Here is a 19,211-nt window from a genome sequence, read left to right on the forward strand (position 1 = left end):
TATACCTGTATAGCAATAAAAAATGTTTTTTTGATTTTCTTTGTTTTTTTAAGAGTTTCACAGTTGTATTTTGAACTAGAATTTTTAAAGTTGAACAGCGGAAAATTGTTTTTTTCCACAATAGATAATCTATGGAGTGTTCTTGAGGGAACGATGAGTTGCCAGGTCCAATAATGCAGATGGACACTTTTAAAGTCTTGTCCAGGGACACTTTGACCTGTGATGTAAGGAATCTGGAATTGAACCAAAACCTTCAAATTTCAAGATGACTACTTTAGCCTCTGAGCCAGGAGCATCAACCTAGTGTACATGGAAATGAATATACTTCTCAGTAACATTTAAATTGGTCTTATGTGATATTCTTATTTTTAAGACATAATTTTGGGTTTTCATTTTCATTAAATACTGGCAGTCTTGGTCTCACCCTGCTGTTTTGAACATACATGCAATGTGCTTTTTTTAAACTGTAACACTGTGGTGATCTGTGTTTCTGTGTATTTATTTCTTGGTTTTTCTGTGTCCTGTTCCCCGGCAGTCTCTGTGATGTCCTGCCCTCCTTGTTGATTGATCCCAGCTGTGTCTAGTTCCCTGATTACCCTCCCTGTGTATTTGTACCCACCTGTTGTCGGGTCCTCGTTGTACTTCATTGTTTCGTTGACCGTCAGTTCCTGGAGTTCCTGTGTTTGTCATTAAATGTACTTTTACTATGACAACCTGGGCTTCCCGGCGTCTTCCTCACCTCCATTATCCACACATGACAAACACTCCACTGATGGAACCTCATTGTACAATGTGACAATAATAAAGTTTTTCTTTTTTATTTAATTTTCTTGTTTGGTAGTGGCTGCAACTCCACGTAGGTATAAAATGTGGTAAATATTTATTTTTCTATTGGAATGAGAAGATGAAGAGTCACTTTTGGGATGCTTTTGCGAAGGACAGCATTGGACAAGCTATATTCAACCACAAAATCACTGCCCTCAGAGCAACTTAAAGTTCCCAGCAAATCTACCCTAACATACATATTGGATGTTGGGAAGAAGCTGGAGTACCTGGTGAGAAACCACACATGGGATTGGGAGAGCATGAAGACTCCATATAGGAAGGCCCCTTGCTTCAATAGTTGTTAAATAACCTTCAGAATGTGGATTAAAGAAGAAGTTGTGGAATTTCCTGGGATGGTGATCCACTCCTCCAAAGTGGATGATGTTTGTCTAAGGACTCTATTTCCACTGGAGCAGGTGGAAGAAGAGGGAGAAAAATAAAACCCAGAACTCAAACCCAAACTCCAGATCCCATACCCGTTGTCCATTATCTCTGAATAAACTAATAGAACTTGAAGACGAAGGGCCAAACATCATTATTGGAAAAATAAAATAAAATAGAACAGATGAGAATTAAAATGGGCTTTTCATTATTTAAATTGAGAAAAAAATGTGAAATAAGGTTGGTTGTGTTATTTGTAACATGCTTTTTGGGGTATTTATTTTTTTTGTTTCTCAGATTAAGATTGGAAGATATCCGACAACGCAACGGAAAAAGAGGTAGAGCTCATACAAATCTATCTGTATTTGAAAATGAAAAGTTTTTGTTTCTTCACAAATTCCTGATGTCTGTGATATCCTTCAGATCCAGATTATCTGGCTGTGGTGTCAAAGTTTGTGTCTGAAAAAAGATGCGAAGAAGTCCCTCTGCGTTGTCCAGTTGGGGCCAAACTGACCATTGGATCTCTGGAGGACACAGAGTACAAGGACAGGCCTGCAGTGGTGAACGGATGGGGAAAGTTTTATCTTCCCAAACCAACAAAGATGGAGGTCATAGGCTATGCAAAGGGAACAACATACCCATGTGACCAGCTTGTCCTGATGACCTGTGAGGACCAGAAGGTGTACGGCTTTGATGGAGAGGAGCTGCATCTAGTGGCTTCCTCCCCGAGACAGATGGTCAGAGAGGGAATAGCCGATCCTGCATCCCAGAGTTATTACCCTGGGGAGGCCTTCAAAGACATGGTTAGTGATTGGCTGGGAATGTGTGAACATTGATCCTGAATGGCAGCCTGGGATCCCTAACCATATTGGGTAACACTTTATTTGACGGGTTGTGAATAAGACTGTCATGACATCTTCATAAACATGACATAACACCTGTCATAAACATGAATAAGCCTTCATGAATATGACTGTTGTCATAAAGTGTTTAATTTTCTTCAACCAAGAAATGATCTGATATAAATTTGTTATAAAAGTATTACTGATTAAACTTTAGCTTTAATAACATAAAGCTACATCATTTTTAAAGTTTAATCAGTAATACTTAAATAACAAATTTATATCAGATCATAACCAAGACATTTTGAATGTCAACTTTGTTTTAAAAGTGTCATGGTTTACCCAATGACACTTTATGACTACATATTCATGAAGGCTTATTCATGTTCATGACAGGTGTTATGTCATGTTTATGACGATGTCATGACAGTCTTATTCACAACCTGTCAAATAAAGTGTTACCCAATATGTTTCATGCTCAGACCAAAGAGGACTGGTCGAAGGTGGAGCAGGGCCCTGTGGGGAAAAGGTTGGAAGAGGAGCATCGTAATCTGGTGGCTTCTCGCAAATCCGATTTCCTGAAGAATCTCAAAATCATCAGACAAAGACAGAGGTGGGTATCCTGTTAAGTTGGGCGTCAGAATAAGTGATGAAACATGAAAAAGTTTCATACATTTAAAACACAAACATTCTTTTTTACAACTTTGAGCTATCTTTCTTTAGTTGGCCCAACTTGAGGCATGAAAGTACTACTGTGTGTTGCATCTCTAAATATGACTTAACAGTTTTAGACTGAAACTGACCAGTAAATGATACTGGATCCTCCTACAGATGCGAGACCAACTTTTAGGTTCAGCTGGATTTATAAAAAGCAGTGGAGCACTTCATAGTACTGGGGTAAACCCAGCATAGTAATCATTTTCTATTCTCTTCCCTGCAGGTGTCATCAGCAGAATGGCAACATCCTCCCCAAAAGCAACGTGACTCAGCTGCAGAAAGGTGGAACGTGACTAAGTTTTTGTCATTCATGCAGCTCAAGGTTTCAAGGAACAACTAAGCACTTTAAATGTTTTTGTTTCTCTATGGATGTTTTACATGACTTTAAGAGTTATTACATGTTTTATGAAATAATAAATAACATAAACTGTCTGGTGTTTTCCGCCTCTCAGCAGAACAGTTGGGGACCAATCAGATACAGTCTAATAAATGTATCTGCACAATCTAACACTGTAATGGTTCCTGCCTGACTTTGACAGAGCTGCTACAGTCCTGTCTGTAATAGTTTTACCTGACTGATGACCTAGATCAATTAGATAATCTGATCTGGAACCTTCTATTATGTCATCTGGCCAGTAACCAGCTGGCAATTGTTTATAATATTGCAGTACAATACAGTATTGAGATGTTAGACACTAAATTATTTTTCAGAAACACTTCTCAACATGAACCCTAATTTATCTGGGTTTATTCTTCTTAAACAAAAACAGTTTTGAGGCTTAAACCCTGGCTGTTAACATTTTTTATGTTAATTTTTATCGCTCCTCAAAAACTGTTGTCATATAGACCGAAACTTGTTTTTAAGACATGTTTTTAATGGCTTCAGCTGTCACTGTGAAGATGCCAATTCACATATGAAAAGGGGGAATTTCTGTATGACGATTTGTGTGAAAAAGTGTTTGCTCCCTTCCCAATTTCCTTTTTTTTAAGTATTGTCACATCTTTTTTTCATATCAAATATTAGTTAAAGACAACATAAACACAAAATGCAGTTGGCCAATTATGGTGTTTATTATTGAAGAAGAAAGAAATCTGTACCCTGTGTGAAAAGTGATTGCCCCCCCCCACTGTTAAAACATTAATGTGGTTTATCACACCAGCATTCACACCAAAGCATAATTACTGCCACACATTTTCTCAATCATGACATCACTTAAACAGATCCTGCCTGATTAAAGGGAATTATAACAAAAGATCGACTTCATGAAATCTAGACATTCCAAAAAAATTCAGCAACAATGAGAAAGAAATTGAGATTGATCCGTTTGGAAAGGGTTACAAAGTGATTTCTAAATCTGTGGGACTCCAGCGAACCACAATGAGGATTCATTATCCACAAGTGGTAAAAACATGGAGCAGTGGTGAACTTCCCAGGAGTGACTGACCAACCAAATTTACCCCAAGAGCTCAGCGGTGACTCAACCAAAAGGTCAGAAAACATCTCACAGCAACATCCAAAGAACTGCAGCCCTCACTTAAGGTCAGAGGTCATGCCTCCACAATAAGAAATCGGCTGGGTTTCAGTATTGCCAGAACACATCTTGATAATCCAGACAACTTTTAGGGTAAACAATCCATGAACTGACCAGATAAAAGATGTGTGTCTCCTTTTACACCTGGAGGAAAATATCTAGCCATCTGTTTGTGACCTCAAGCTGAAACACACTTGGGTTCTGCAGCAGGATCCAAAACACCAGCATGTCCACCTCTGAATGCCTGAAGAAAAACAAAGACTGAGTGGCCCAAAGTCCTGAACTAAGGAAGGAGGAAACATTTCTTCACACCTATCAATGGACATTCAATGACTGAGTGTCCATTGATAGACAAGAAATGTCAATCAATTTTTTGTCTCTCTCAGTGATGATAGACAATAAATGTTGCATTAGAGTTCATGGAAATCAAACTCAGGAATTTGATTGTAAAGATCAATGTTAACTTTTGTTAACATTGATGAAGGAAAAATTAGTCTTAAGTTTTAAAAAAAATGGGCGTATTGAAGAGATTTCCATAAAAGCATTTTTGCCTGCTATGTTTCCACTCTATTTCCACTTGAAGTGAAGAGCTTCACATAACACTGAATTGCCAACGCCAACAAACACTAACTTGGACAAAGTTTTTATCATTTAGTTGCTGGAGCGGCTGCAGGTAGGTGTGATCTAGAACCTTTTGGGATGCTGAATATTGGTTTTTTGCTCTTTTGTCTTCAGTTTTCTACTTAAGCTTTTCTTGCCCAATACAACACAAAAACAGTCTCTTTCCATCCACATCGTACACCGACGTCTCGAATGACGTTCCTGACATGTTTGAAATTCAAGTTTTACCTGAAGTTAGAGTCAATAAAAGTTTTTAAAGACGTTTCATACGATCTTTCCCCTTTGGTTTGAGCTGGGATACAGATCAATTTCAAAGTTTGCACCAAACACCAACAAAAATGCAGAGCTGGTCAGAAATTTTGCAGCCAGTCTTGAAAATGGAGATTTGTATTTTTTAGGACTTTAAATTCTCCATTATGACTATTCTTTATCAGGGATGGAACGATTATGATGTAGAGCAAATAACTTAAGTACAAGGATTCTGTGCACAGGTTTAACTTTTTAGTGAATTTTTCCCAATTCAAACATGGTCAAGATATGTTCACATCCTCCCATTAGTTCCTGGTTAAATGTTCCTTATCAACTTACACCTTAAGTCACTGGAATGGTTTTCCAAAAGCCTTGGAATTAATCTTATTGAACATTTGTGGACTACTCTTCAAAGCTTAGTGTGGTTAATGTTAGCCTGCTTAATCAAAATTAGTAAAAATTTTAAAGTTAAGGTTCCTGCTCCTTCCTCATTATTCCATTTACTTTGAAACGATCTTCACTGTTCTGTAGGGAGTTCTTGAGTTCTTGGCAAGTACGTGCCCGCAAGAACAGTTGAAAGTCCGTTCCTACCGAGTTTACAAGGACGCAGTATGCTAGTTCGCCAATGGACCTTACCAAGCTCCGCCCAGAAGTGCCACGTGACTTCATGTCTCACATTAACCTCCTCGCAGAGCTTAGGTTCTATGGGATTTTTCGTTTCGACTGACTCTGCAGAGTATTTCTGAGTCGATTAGCATTTCTGCCGAATTTTCACAAAATATCAGCCACGACAGTGGACAAGGGAATCAACAAGTTCATGTCATCTTTTTTGGACGACATCACAATGTTTTAGCCATGCGATGCCTCTAACATTGTGCGAGTTGCAGCTAAATGCTACCAGTCGATGAGGAAAACAGCAGACCCTCAGCATAAATATAGCTGTGGACAAGATCACTAATGCCTATTGTTCTTACACGGCTGGGTGAGTCGGACATTTATGGTTTTGAGGGTTCAAATGTGCCTACGCCTGATACACGGTACTCGGTGCTAGCGTGGCTAACACGATTACAGTTTAGTAAAAGCTAGCGTGGCTAACACGATTACAGTTTAGTAAAAAGCCTTTTCAGGTGAAATAAAATCTTTAATGTATGTCAGATACGGTAAACATTGCATATTGATCTGTTCAGCTAACATAAGGCTGTGTAACAGACAGGCTTCAGGATGTAGAAGTTGTATCGATACTGCCATTATGCTGTACTTGGCTAAAAAGTTTTCATAATGGATGTGTTTATTGACTTTATTTTCTTCATTCACTAAACACAAAGAAAGCAAAGCAATAATAAGTGCCAGCAGACACTTTGTTCTTATTGATCCTATGATGGTTGAGCTGCAAATGCGGTCGTGCACAAGCGTTAATCCAAGCAAGGCTTTCCGTTTCAGATTTTGGAAATCTGTGAATTTTAGTTCCACAAAAACGATCAGGATACCTGACATTGCCTGTACAGATACCCCACTGACGGAAAACCATTTTTTTCCCCCCGAGTCCTGGCGCAAAAACTTTCTGTCGGTCTGGTAGTACACAATGTATATTAGCATGAGTTTGTGAGCCGGTAACCCACGTGATAGCTGCGCTGTGCCGTAAAATGGGCATTAGCCAATGAAAGGCGGACCCTGTGGTAAAGTCCATTAGAACAGGGCGTTCTTGATGACGTCACAAAACACTGAACTGAGTGGTTAGATAAAGCTATAAGGTCTACTTTCTCGCCTAAAAACAAATTTAAATGAGTTTTTGTGGCAATTGTGGTAAAAATGCAATACATTTCTGTACTGACCTCTATTTACCGCTGCTGGTGGCGCATTGCATTGTGGGATACCTTGCTGCCTCAAGTCCGCAGAAGGATGCATTGATGCATCCTCGATAAAATGGGCGGAGCAAGAACACATCCGGGTACTTTGAGCGTTCTTGCTTGGATGTGTACTTTGAATTGGAACAGTACTTGGGTCGCTGTCGATGACGTTTCACGAGGAGGCGAGAACACAAGTACAGACAAGAACGCATATTGAGAAACGGCCTCACTCAATCCAACCCAATCCAATCCACCTTTATTTATAAAGCACTTTAAAACAACCACAGCTGATTCAAAGTGCTGTACATTAAAACACAACATAACAATAATAAAAATAAAATAAAAACTCTTACAGTTTAAAAACAAAAAACATACAAAGTTTGCCACACATTGTGCAAACTTTGATGGAAATACTTCTTTCTCTGTTTACTCATGAACAAACACGCCTGTGGTGAAGCCTTCATGCTTCTTCCTCTTTATAACTAGACGGGTTGGTCACACAAACATAGTTTGACTTCACGTCACACAAAGGAAACAAGATCTGTTGAGTTGAGGGGGAAGGGCTTAGTTTTTCTGTCAGTTTCATTTACCTAGAAGCTACGATGGTAAGCGGATATAATTGTGTGTGATTATTTTTGCTGTTACCATTAGGTTTATCTTTAATATATATTTGTAGATTTTAATAAATTTCTAGTCGTAGTAATCATCAATAAAATGTGCTTTTTTAATATATTAATTCAATTGTTTCACATTTGCAGGCTGCTGAGAAGAAACAGAAGTAAGTCTGTCAGTTTATAGAAATATAAAAGCTGATCCCTGATTTTTCATTTTTCTTAATTGCATTATTATTATTAATACAGAGAGGAATATAAGGACTACAGTGGCGTTTTCCAAAAAAATGCTTTCCTACTTATTGATAAAATGGTGGAAATGACTTCACTCATTCAAGAAGACACTTCAGAACTAGTGGATGAGGTGTGTCTGACTGTGATATGATGCTTCATACACATTCACTTAGTGCTTCTCATGCATGTAGAAAATTAACTTTTTTATGTTTTTCTTTTTTTTCACTCTCTAGATCCTTCATAGCATCTTCTTTTTGGGGGAAATTACCCATCCAGAGTTTTCACCCAGACAAGTTTTTGTTAATGACACTGACATGTTTGATTACTTAAAGGAAGCCCATCCAGAGCCTTTCAGGCTTTATTCCTCTCAACTACCAAGAAGGAGTCCATTTTCATGTGTCCTGGACATGGTGAGATGCATTTATTTGCTTTGCAAAATAATTTATGCCCCTACAATTTTTCAAGGGCTTTGTGATTTTACAACCACAGACAGTGAATAATGAATAATAGTGAAGTGGAATAGAAATTACATGAAAGAACAATTTTTACAATGAAACATGAAGGTTTTAAAGTATTTGTACTCTGGCCCCTTTACTCTGACTCTTCTCTTGTTTCTACTTTGTAGTATGATGATGACATGTTTATATGTTTGTAGTTTTTTACAGTGCAGGTAGAGGTGCAGCAAATATGTGAAAGAAGATGCCACAGTCATCAAAATCAACTTTTTTCACAAATTGAAATCTAGTGGTGCAAAACTATTAAAACAAAGTTCAATCTATCAACCAATTAAGTTTATCTATATAACAACATTTCAGAAGTGCTTTACATCATATAAAAACAAAAACTTAGCCTTAATTTAAAGGAACTTAGTGTTTTGGCTGTTTTGAGCTCACATTTATTGAAAAGTGAGCTCAATGTATCCTCAAAAATGATCCTACTGGAGAAATAATGTCAGCTTTTGTGTTTTTTAAATTGCACTTGTTTAATCTCAGGTTGTTCATCTGGAAGGACAAGAGAACGTGAATGAAATTAGAACAAAACTGCAGGGCCTCACCCAAGAGTTGATGAAAGATGCTTTTAAAAAAATTTTGTATTCCACCACCATCTGCATCTCTGGTGACAACACAGATTCAGTGAGGCACTATGGAGTCTCCATGTCCACCACTGGTCGTCCTGCAGGCCAAATCCTGGTTGCTGCATCCTGCCTTAACTTCTGGGAGCAACATGTAGCTGATGCGGTGATGAGCTACTATCCAAACAGGAAGAAATACTTTGATGTAACCATCCAAATTCCTGCAGATGTCACATGTGAAGCCTTTAACCTTGGAAGCAGAGAAGAAATAAGTCCCTGCCTTTCTTGCAAAAATATGTTTGGCCTGTATACAACTGAAACACAGTCGTGGCCCTATGGCAACTGTGCCGAAGTTGAAAGTTTGAGTAACTTGCTTAGAAAGGAAGAAGTTAGAGAGCGAGTACAAAGAATTGGAAACTGGACAAAAGAAAACAAGGAAAAGGTTACACATGCTGTTATCAATCATCTTAGAAGAGAACTGAAGAAGGTTGGCTTTGAATGGGACAACCAGTTCTACATTGCACAAAGGGCAAGAGCTGAAAATGATGGTGAGGAAGAACCTCTGCTAGAATAGGCTTTTACACGATGAAGAGCAGATATTAAAATGACTCAACTGTAAAGTCACAAACATGTGAGACATGTCAACAGTTGGGAATGGGAAGCCATTTTTAATCTTTTTTGCAAAATGCAAAGCATAACATTTTTTGGGGAAAAAATATTATTAAGGTTAAACATGTAATTCATTGTGCAGTCCATGCTTAGCCTCTCATTATGGCAAATCACTTCAAACGACCGTGTCTCTCCAATTTGAAAATGTGGCCACATTTGATCTGTTTGCTGTATGGCTCTTCACTGCATAATGAAGTTGTGTCTCTGCACTGTTACTTGTATTTCATACACTGTGTCACAAGTTATCTTTTCATGCATTTCCTATGATTTATTCTATCCTAAAGCACTTCGGGGCAATGTTATTGTTGGAAGAGCTTTGTTGGTTAGTGATAACTATTTATGTGGCAAAGTCATGCATATTTATTAAAAATCCAAGAAAAGCTTTATGATTCAGTTCTTTGGTCTCATAATCAATGCTACAGATCATGATACATGAAGTTTCTCCAACAGATTAGTGTGAATCTGTTGGTTAATCATGGCAGGTGTGTAACCAAAACCGAATGCTGATATTGAATCAAAAAGTGGTACAATAAAGTGTTAAATTAGAGGTGTTGAAACTTATACAACAGTTATTGCAAAGCTTTAATTTTTTTTGCTTTCTTTTTGTTCTATTAATTTCCATCAGTTCAACCTTAATATGACTTGATGTCATATTAAGGATGGTAAAATGTCTCAAATGATCTTGGTATAATATTTTTACACATCGCAAAAAGAATCATTTTCAGGGTAAATATAATTTTACTGTTTTACAAACAAAAATCTGAAAAGTGTGGCATGCGTTTTATCTAACAGTACTGTTCTTGTGGTGGCAGAGGAAGCAGGAGTACGACAAATCAACCCATGCAACTTAAGAACATGCAAATTCCATGCCAGGGCTGCACAGTGGCGCAGTTGGTAGAGCTGTTGCCTTGCAGCAAGAAGGTTCTGGGTTTGATTCCTGGCCCCGGTCTTTCTGCATGGAGTTTGCATGTGCATGCGTGGGTTTTCTCCAGGGACTCCGGTTTCCTCCCTCAGTCCAAAAACATGACTGTCAGGTTAATTGGCCTCTCCAAATTGCCCCTAGGTGTGAATGTGTGTTCATGGTTGTGTGTCCTGTGTGTCTCTGTGTTGCCCTGCAACACCCTGGCAACCTCTCCAGGGTGTACCCTGCCTCTCACCCGGAACGTTAGCTGGAATGCCTTCCCGACCCCACTAAGGGACAAGGGTGTAAAGAAAATGGATGGATGGAAATTCCATGCAAATAGACGACACATTAGGTAACCCATGAGCTTCTTGCTGCTAGGCAACAGTATTACCAACTTCGTAGCACCTAGAGATTAACAAATCCTGTTTACATTTGTTTCCAACTTGCAAGCCAAACAAGTTTATTAAGTTATCATGTCAAGCTAATCAATCAATCAATCAAAATTTTTTTATTTGTATAGCACATTTCAGCAGCAAGGCATTTCAAAGTGCTTTACATAAGTAAAATAAAAACAGGAATAAACAGTGAGAAAGAGAAAAAGATTTTGAAAAAGATTAAAACAAATAATAAAAAAAAAGATAAAAACATTAAAACCTCAGTTTTAGTTAGAACGCCATCTAACAAAGGTACTCACACATTAAAACCTTCATTAAAACATAAACAGTGAGAATAAGGAAATAAAAAAGTAAAGATAAAAACATTAAAAACATCAAAGACATCAAAACCGGCACTCTAATCCTAATTTAGCCATAAGCTACTCTAAACAGGTGGGTTTTAAGTTGATTTTTAAAGGCACCCAGTGTTTCAACTGTTTTACAGTTATCTGGAAGTTTGTTCCAGATTTGTGGTGCATAGAAGCTGAATGCTGCTTCTCCTTGTTTGGTTCTGGTTCTGGGGATGCAGAGCAGACCAGACCCAGAAGATCTGAGGGGTCTAGACGGTTGGTACAACAATAACAGATCTTTAATGTATTGTGGTGCTAAACCGTTCAGTGATTTATAAACTAACATCAGTATTTTAAAGTCTATTCTTTAAGCTACAGGGAGCCAGTGAAGGGACTTTAAAACTGGTGTTATGTGCTATATCTTCTTGGTTTTAGTGAGCTAATGTAACTAATGTAAGACTGGCAAACTAATTGGATGACATGTAATAGTTTTTTAAAGTTTTTCTCAGTGTATAAAGCTGTTCTTTCTCAATGTAAGGATCCACCTATAAGGCACTTTGATCTTTGGGTAGTTATGTTACCCAAAGTTCAATTTCTAAATATACAAATTATAAAATTCTATCATATCCCACGTTTAATGTCAAATTCCGCAATTCAACCCATATTTTCTGTCTGGTCTGGCTCCAGTCTGGATTCCAGACTTTGAGAAGAGGTGCCATTCATCGCAGTGTATTAGAAATGGGTATAATATTCCATTAGTTCACCCAAAATGTTAAATACAAACAGATCTGCCCTTCCTTGGGCTGCCACTTTATTGTGGTGGAGAGGTTTGAGTGTCCCAATGATCCTAGGAGCTATGCTGTCTGGGGCTTTATGCCCCTGGTAGGGTAAGGTAAGGCAGACAGGTCCTAGGTGAGGAACCAGACGAAGCGTAGCCTGAAGACCCCTATGATGAATAATAACATTGGACTTGGTTTTCCCTCGCCCGGACGCGGGTCACCGGGGCCCCACTCTGGAGCCAGGCCTGGAGGTGGGGCACGATGGCCGGGCTTTTACCCACAGAGCCCGGCCAGGCTCAGCACGAAGAGGAGACGTGGGTCCCCCTTCCAATGGGCTCACCACCTGTCCTTGGTGAGGTGTTCTGGGCACATCCCACCGGGCGGAGGCCTCGGGGAAGATCCAGGACACACTGGAGGGACTATGTCTCTCGGCTGGCCTGGGAACGCCTTGGGGTTCCCCCGGAGGAGCTGGAAGAAGTGGCTGGGGAGAGGGAAGTCTGGGCCTCCCTTCTGAAGCAGCTGCCTCCGGATAAGCGGCAGAAAATGGATGGATGGATGGACAAACAGATCTGAATTTATCCTAATTAATTATCATTAATTACCAAATAGTAAATTTAAATTTAACCCACGGGACTTTAGAGAATGCTTTATTTGATAAATGGTCCTAAGCCAAAGTACAGGCATTTTTCACAAGACTTTTTTTGTTTTTGAGGTGCTGTCTTAAAGGAACAGCTCCTGTCTGCACTTTTAATTTCACTTTTACATCGCAGCCATGCGATGTAAAAGTAGCAGCTGTCAGCCTCCGTTTGTTTATTCAAAATTACAAATTTTTTCACTTGGGATCGAAACAATGTCTGAACTTTCCCCCTCTACTCTCTGTTTTGATCCGTTTAGGCCGGAAAAAGTACGAGGTGAGTTTGCCGACCCCACTGAAACACATCAGCGTCATGGTGCGTTCACGAGCGTCAACGTTTCTGTTATTTTTTAGACAAGAACAATTTCTGAAATTGCAGCAAGATTTCAGAACAAATGCCTTCGAGATTATTAAGCAGATGGTTGATTGGTGCAATACAACTCTCGGAAGTAGCCACCTAGTGGATTAGGTCAGGCACGTGCAGAGGGGGGGAGCTGGGGGTGCTTGAGCACCTGCCCCTTTTGCTCCTTGCCCCCAAGTGCCCTTTAGGTCAAATTTTTATTTTTATTTCCTAAGCCCTCTTCTGACACATAATAACATGTACTAAAATTATTTGTTTCTTGTTGGGGGTTTTTTGTACAACATAATAAGCCCTCCGGCCACCTTGTTACCTTTGACCTTTTGCCCGTGACGCATGACGCAATTGCCTCTCGCGCAGTGAGATAAGGCGGCTAACTGGAGYTCAACGTAGCGAACGTTCCAGATTACAGGACAGTTTTTGGTGAATTATAAAAAAAAGAAACGTTTTTTGTGAATAAAGTGAAGTAGACTTGCTACTTGTCAGATGACGGAAAATGTTGAAGTATCTTTTCTGCTTCAGCTCAAAGTCGCGGTTTAAGCAGAGAGGTAATGAAATACAACAGACACTGACAGGCCTCTGCGTTTGCCTTTCTCTGAAGAACTACTGAGCGAGAGGAGACAGCCAGGTGAGGAAAAACTGATCTTATCTATCGATTCAGTATTTCTATCATACAGACATTAGGCTGTTGTTGATGTGCTATTAGCTAGCTGCTAGCTAACGACTTTGCTAGCAAGGCAAGATAACTGAAACGCTTCTTCCCTGTATTGCTAATGATATCAGTCATTCTTCATTATTGCTTATGCAATAGGGCCACATCGCCCGTCCAAAACCGACCATCTCCATAATGGACATATGTCCAATCTTCTAATTTCCTTTGCTGCATAATGTACATTGCATTTATTCTGGCGTTAGGTAAATGTAGCTTGAAGGAGAATAGCACTTACATAAAAATCCAACAAGGATATTCATTTAGAATTAAAAATAACTCACCCTGAACTACCAAGACGGATATAATGTAAAAAAAGTGCGTCAGTAATGAAGGGGAAAAAAACTCAATCCAGACTTTAAGGAAGTTTAGGGTCTGGTTCGCATAGTATGAAGTTAATTTTTTCCCCAATTATTCAATGAAAAATAAAATTTACCTCAGTTAAGTAAAATAAAATTGTAATCAAAACTTTTGGAATTGTAATAATTTCTTTTCAAAAATCAAAGCGTTTTGTTTAAAAAACTTTTTAAAATTAAATTAACAAATTTTTGTCTCGTGAACTTAAAAAGTTATTTGCCAAACATAAACTTTTATTTGCACAAATCAGAAATCTTTTGTTGAGACGTCATGTGAGAATGACAAGCAAAACTTTGAGTCACAAACAAAACCTTAGAATTAGAGATGTGCCGATCAGGTTTTTTCCTGCCGATACCGATCACCCAGGAGGGCCGATCACCAATACCGATCACCGATACCGATCACATAATAATATTTTTTTTAATCATTAGCACTACGGTTACATTATGTGGAAAAAGGAACCATGAATTCACCTTAATTTAGATAAAAGCTTTTAAATAGCTTTTTCCAAGAAAAAAACTAAACTAAACAAAACAGGCATTGTGCAAATTGTACTGCTATCAATAATACTATCTTTAACAGACTGAAAACATATGAAGGCTCTGAAGCGGCTAAATAATGCAAAAAGTCAAAATAAAACCTCTCAACATTGCCAAAAAATTCAAGTATAAAACTTAACATTCAAAGGCAAATACAGGATCCATTACAATAAACAATCCAGAGTTACTGAATGAAAACTTCCTGATAGCMTGGCGGCTAGCTGATTACTGCTAGTTCTGAGTGGCTGTTTCTGACTGAGCAGAGAAATTATGCAAAACAGGGAGGAGGTCGATTATTTTTTTTAGAGATTTGTCTCATGTTAGGACAGCAAAAGTTTTAATACGTATGTAAAATTTTTTTTTTAAGTTAGATGCTGCAGCTTTAAGCAGAGGTTCGGTGTGAGAGTCACTACCAGGTGGAGCAGAAGCGGCGCTCCGTCTGTCAAATATTACTACCTGTAGCGCGTAGCAGCGGTTCAACAGCGAGATCAGAACCAGCGTCTTACATCGCAGCTCGAAGACTTAAATTATTTTGCGGGTTATTTGTTTAGCTTTCTGACCGTCATGCTAATCCGGGTGAGTGTTTGTAGCTGTGCGCTGCTTTACCTGCTGTCTGATCCTCCATATGTCCTTTTTACTGCAGTGAGCCTCGATGTAGCCAAATTCCGTCAAGTATGGCATTGTTTTTATGCCATATTAGATTTGTCGTGTTGATGCATTTTGACGTGCTTCAATTTTCCGCCGCAACACGCAAACTTCCCCATTCACTCAGTGCGTTATAGTTCCACATCGCTTAGGATTTGTTGCTGCGCGTTTGCGCAGTGTGAAGGAAAGAGGAGACCAGCTGCACAGGCAGGCTGTGAAATGAGATGCAGGTGATCGGTTTGTGTGGTCGGCAACAAGAGACCGTGATTGGCGATCACCAATCATACACTTTTTCACGGAAATCGGCCGATTATGATCGGTGGCCGATCGATCGGCACATCTCTTAGAATAGCAAGAAAAGATTTGACATGCGCAAATTAGTTCGTTTTGCAGGAAAAAAAATTCATGAGACAAAAATGTGGGATTTTAATTTTAAAACAAGTTTTTTTAAGCAAAACTCAGTAGGCTTTTCTCATGGCGATATGCATCAATTTTTTTTTCTGCAGTTCCACATTAAAGTTTGATGCAGCTCTGCTTTCCCGAAAGGACCATCTTCACTGCAAGTGCAGCAAACAGGGCAGCTTTTTTTTTCATAGATTAAAGTCCACTAAAGGTTGCATTTGCCATGTTCGGCTTTAACCTTCTGACCCACATGCAAAATCAACAAGCCTGAGTAAAGGTAAGGATTTTATTTTCCTTCTTAAAGACAACAGACAAATCTTCTTATCCTTCTGGGGTCGGTAGTGTCATGCAATCAGAGGTGCCTGGAATGAGAATGGGGTTACTGGTGGCTTTGATTGTGTATCTCACAATTTTGTAATTTATCATTGTTAAACACTGAAAGCTCTGTGGCTTTGTTAATATTCTGTCTTATAATGCGGTTAGATGTGCCCCTTTTTTTTTTGAGCACCTGCCCCTTTAGTGGCCTCTGCACGGCCCTGTAAATAAACATTTTTGTACAACATACCTGACAAGAATACAAAGACAAAACAACCGTGTTAAAGGCTGCCCGCTCAAACTCAGAATTCTGACTTTTTTAAAGTCAGAATTCTGACTTTAATCTCAGAAGTCAGAATTCTGACTTTAATCTCACAATTCTGACTTTAATCTCACAATTCTGACTTTAATCTCAGAATTCTGAGAAAAAGGTCAGAATTCTGACTTTAATCTCACAATTCTGACTTTAATCTCACAATTCTGAGATTAAAGTCAGAACTGTTTTTTTTCCCAGTGGCCCTAATCCTCTTCCGTATAAACTGAATGTATTTAGATGGAAAAATAAAGTGCACGCACCTTTCCCGCAGGACCACATGACAAAAGGGTAGGGGCTAATGAGCGCAAACAATTTAAAGACAATACCACAGAAGAAAAAATAAAAAGGAGGGGCTTCCGATCTTAAAGTAACATGATTAAAACAATGACAGAGGTGTTTCAGTAAGATAAAGAACAAGACAAATAATCAAAAAAAGACACTTTGTGTAATTATAACAAAAGAGAATTACAACCAGGTTACACGCGTGGCCACCGCACATCTGAAAAACCCGTCCAGAAACTCGACCAACCAAAATAGTTTTTGTGTCCCCTTGTTAAAAACTCAGCAGACACGAAATGGAAGAGCTACTAAAGCCACATTAGCAGCATTGAATTAAATCTGCGCAGTGCAGCGGGTTTAACACATAATACAGGGTCGGAGCAGAATTTGCTTTAGGGGCTTCTTYTGTTGCTAAAAACATCAGCAACTCTAACAGCTTCTGTGTTAGATTTAGTGAAATCTAGGACAGGGAGTAGTTTAATTGGCAAACCTAAAAAGCAGTACATTATAATTGCAGTTTACCAATTTATATTTGTGAACAAACGGAGCTGAAACTAAAAGATTAAACTCACAGCATCAGATGGTTGCTATGGTAACAAACCTATCTGACTATGAGTATTGTTCTTTGAACTTCTACAAAGTAAACTTGGGAGCTCCTTAAAATCTTTCGTATAAATGTTAAATTTAAAATCTTTTGATTTATGTATGCTGAAGCCATTATGTCAAATTTAGCAGCATTGATAATCTCAATAAACAAATGTTACATTTATGTATCTGTGGTTTGTGCTTAAATATTAGCATTTATGGGGCCCCTGAAGCTCTGGGAGGCCTGATGGAGCTGCTGACTTAATTTGGATTAAAGAAAAGTGGAAATAATTTATATTTATTTTAATTGTATTTTTTGATTAGTTATTTTTAAGACTAGTTGTGGATTTATATAGCAGTTCACTGGCAATGTTTTTCCATAGCATATAATTACCCAGTTATATTTTTACTTTTCCTGTCTACTTAACATATTTTAATACAAAAACACGGTGGACCGCCGGTGGACCGCCTCAGCGCCCTGACCACTGGGCTTAGCAAGTTTTCTGGGGGAAACCCTGAGATTATAGGTGGAGGACAGGCAGTACTACCAGCACTGAGTTCAGTAAACAGTGTGGAAAGAATAATAGCATTATCAATCCCCTCAGACATAGCAAGTGTTTCACCTTCCAGTGTACTTCTGACAATTCTCTTTGACTGCCATGAAATGGGAGAGAACCGCCCATTGTCACCCATCAAAACAATGAAGTGCCCATCTTGAGTACCCCCTTCTGAAAGGTTTCCAAAAGATACATTAGTGAATGTGACCATATTTAAGTTACTGATTTCTCCAAGGTTTTGAAAATTTAATTCAACTGACTTGGCCTTGAGTTTACACATAACTCTGTTTGCGTCATTAATGGTCTGTACTGCAGCCTGTTTGAGACGAGATGCTAAATTACTAACATCAAACATGACATCAGGCCTTCTTTGTCTCACCACCCACAGAAGTTGGCTGATCTTAGACCTGAGCTGCTGTGTCTCTTTTTCAGTGAGAAGTGAATCTGACTTTGCTGCTCGTGAGGATGAGAGTTATATGGGCTGCAGGTGCTGAATGTTTGTTTCTTGGTGTATTTGTACCTTCTTACCTTCAGTAACAAGATCTACACCCACATAGGAAAAGCTATTGTATGCTTCATGACCGATATTAAACTTTGACCTCAGGTGAGGTATGACTGACTCTGAAAACGTGTGATCCACATCAACATGCCAAGCAAGAACACCAGTTACATTTTTGGCCTCATCCAGCCAATAGAAAACTGCAGGGTCAACCTTAGACGTGGTGCCTCCTGCTTCAATCATGATGCTTTTTACCCTGTTGTACCGATACAGTGAAGCATCAGCTAAACCATACACACATTTTCTCCAAAACATTCCTGTGCTATTGGCCTCTGGTGGAGGTTTGATGAGACAGTTCCATTCCTTGTAAAAAGGAAGTCTGATCGACTTATTTAAAAATGCCGAAGAAATTAAATGCCAATCAACCTCTGACCTTTTTATACCAGAAAATAGAGAGAGTTGATCTCAAACGTGAAGGTTCTCTTGAACACGTTGACTTTACCACATGGAGGAATGGATATTACATTCCCCATTTTCTGTGATACAAAACCCTTACATTTTGATTTGAGTGTTGATAACTCTGACCTTTAACCTAGAGCTGACTTACTGTATCTGATTCTTCATTAGCCAAATATATTTTCCTGTTTCACTATGAATATTACTAATCATGCTTCACTTTGTAGTTCATGTTAACTTTGGAAATGTTAGCCAAAATTCTATTCTGGGTTTATGAAGAACTTAATTAATAAACAAATGGATTATACTTTATCTAGATGGCAGGAGAGCACAGTTTAGTAAATCTGTTGAGTTTATAAGAGGGCTTTGTTTCACAAATGCCTGTATCTTTTTTACTACATATTATCCAAATCTGCCTTTGCATTTACATTTGCTTGCTTTATATCTTGTCCTTTTGTGTTTCTCTAATACTTTGTGTTCTACTTATAAATAAAGTCTACTATTAAATTCAAAGTAACATAATTGTTACTCATTGCGACCAGTGACTCCTTTT

General features: G+C 38.6%; 2 protein-coding genes across 3 annotated transcripts in view; both read left to right on the forward strand.

Annotated features, from left to right (window-relative positions):
- LOC103472078 (uncharacterized) overlaps positions 1–3,273 on the forward strand; it is a 6,274-nt gene extending 3,001 nt beyond the window's left edge. For both annotated transcript variants that reach the window (XM_008421457.2, XM_008421458.2), the window contains exons 4-8: positions 1,504–1,544; positions 1,630–2,009; positions 2,531–2,661; positions 2,989–3,123; positions 3,157–3,273. In XM_008421457.2, coding sequence (XP_008419679.1) covers positions 1,504–1,544; positions 1,630–2,009; positions 2,531–2,661; positions 2,989–3,058 — 622 coding nt within the window. In that variant the 3' untranslated portion in view covers positions 3,059–3,123; positions 3,157–3,273. The remainder of the gene's footprint in view (positions 1–1,503; positions 1,545–1,629; positions 2,010–2,530; positions 2,662–2,988; positions 3,124–3,156) is intronic.
- A 3,508-nt stretch (positions 3,274–6,781) lies between these two features.
- Positions 6,782–9,981, forward strand: LOC103472079 (uncharacterized). Its single transcript, XM_017307629.1, has 4 exons — positions 6,782–7,792; positions 7,875–7,989; positions 8,093–8,269; positions 8,852–9,981. The coding sequence occupies exons 2-4, from the start codon at positions 7,936–7,938 to the stop codon at positions 9,503–9,505; spliced, it is 885 nt and encodes a 294-aa protein (XP_017163118.1). The 5' UTR covers positions 6,782–7,792; positions 7,875–7,935; the 3' UTR covers positions 9,506–9,981.
- The last annotated feature ends 9,230 nt before the right edge of the window (positions 9,982–19,211 follow it).

The sequence above is a fragment of the Poecilia reticulata genome, linkage group LG11, assembly GCF_000633615.1.
Source record: "Poecilia reticulata strain Guanapo linkage group LG11, Guppy_female_1.0+MT, whole genome shotgun sequence".
Classification (NCBI taxonomy): Eukaryota; Metazoa; Chordata; class Actinopteri; order Cyprinodontiformes; family Poeciliidae; genus Poecilia; species Poecilia reticulata.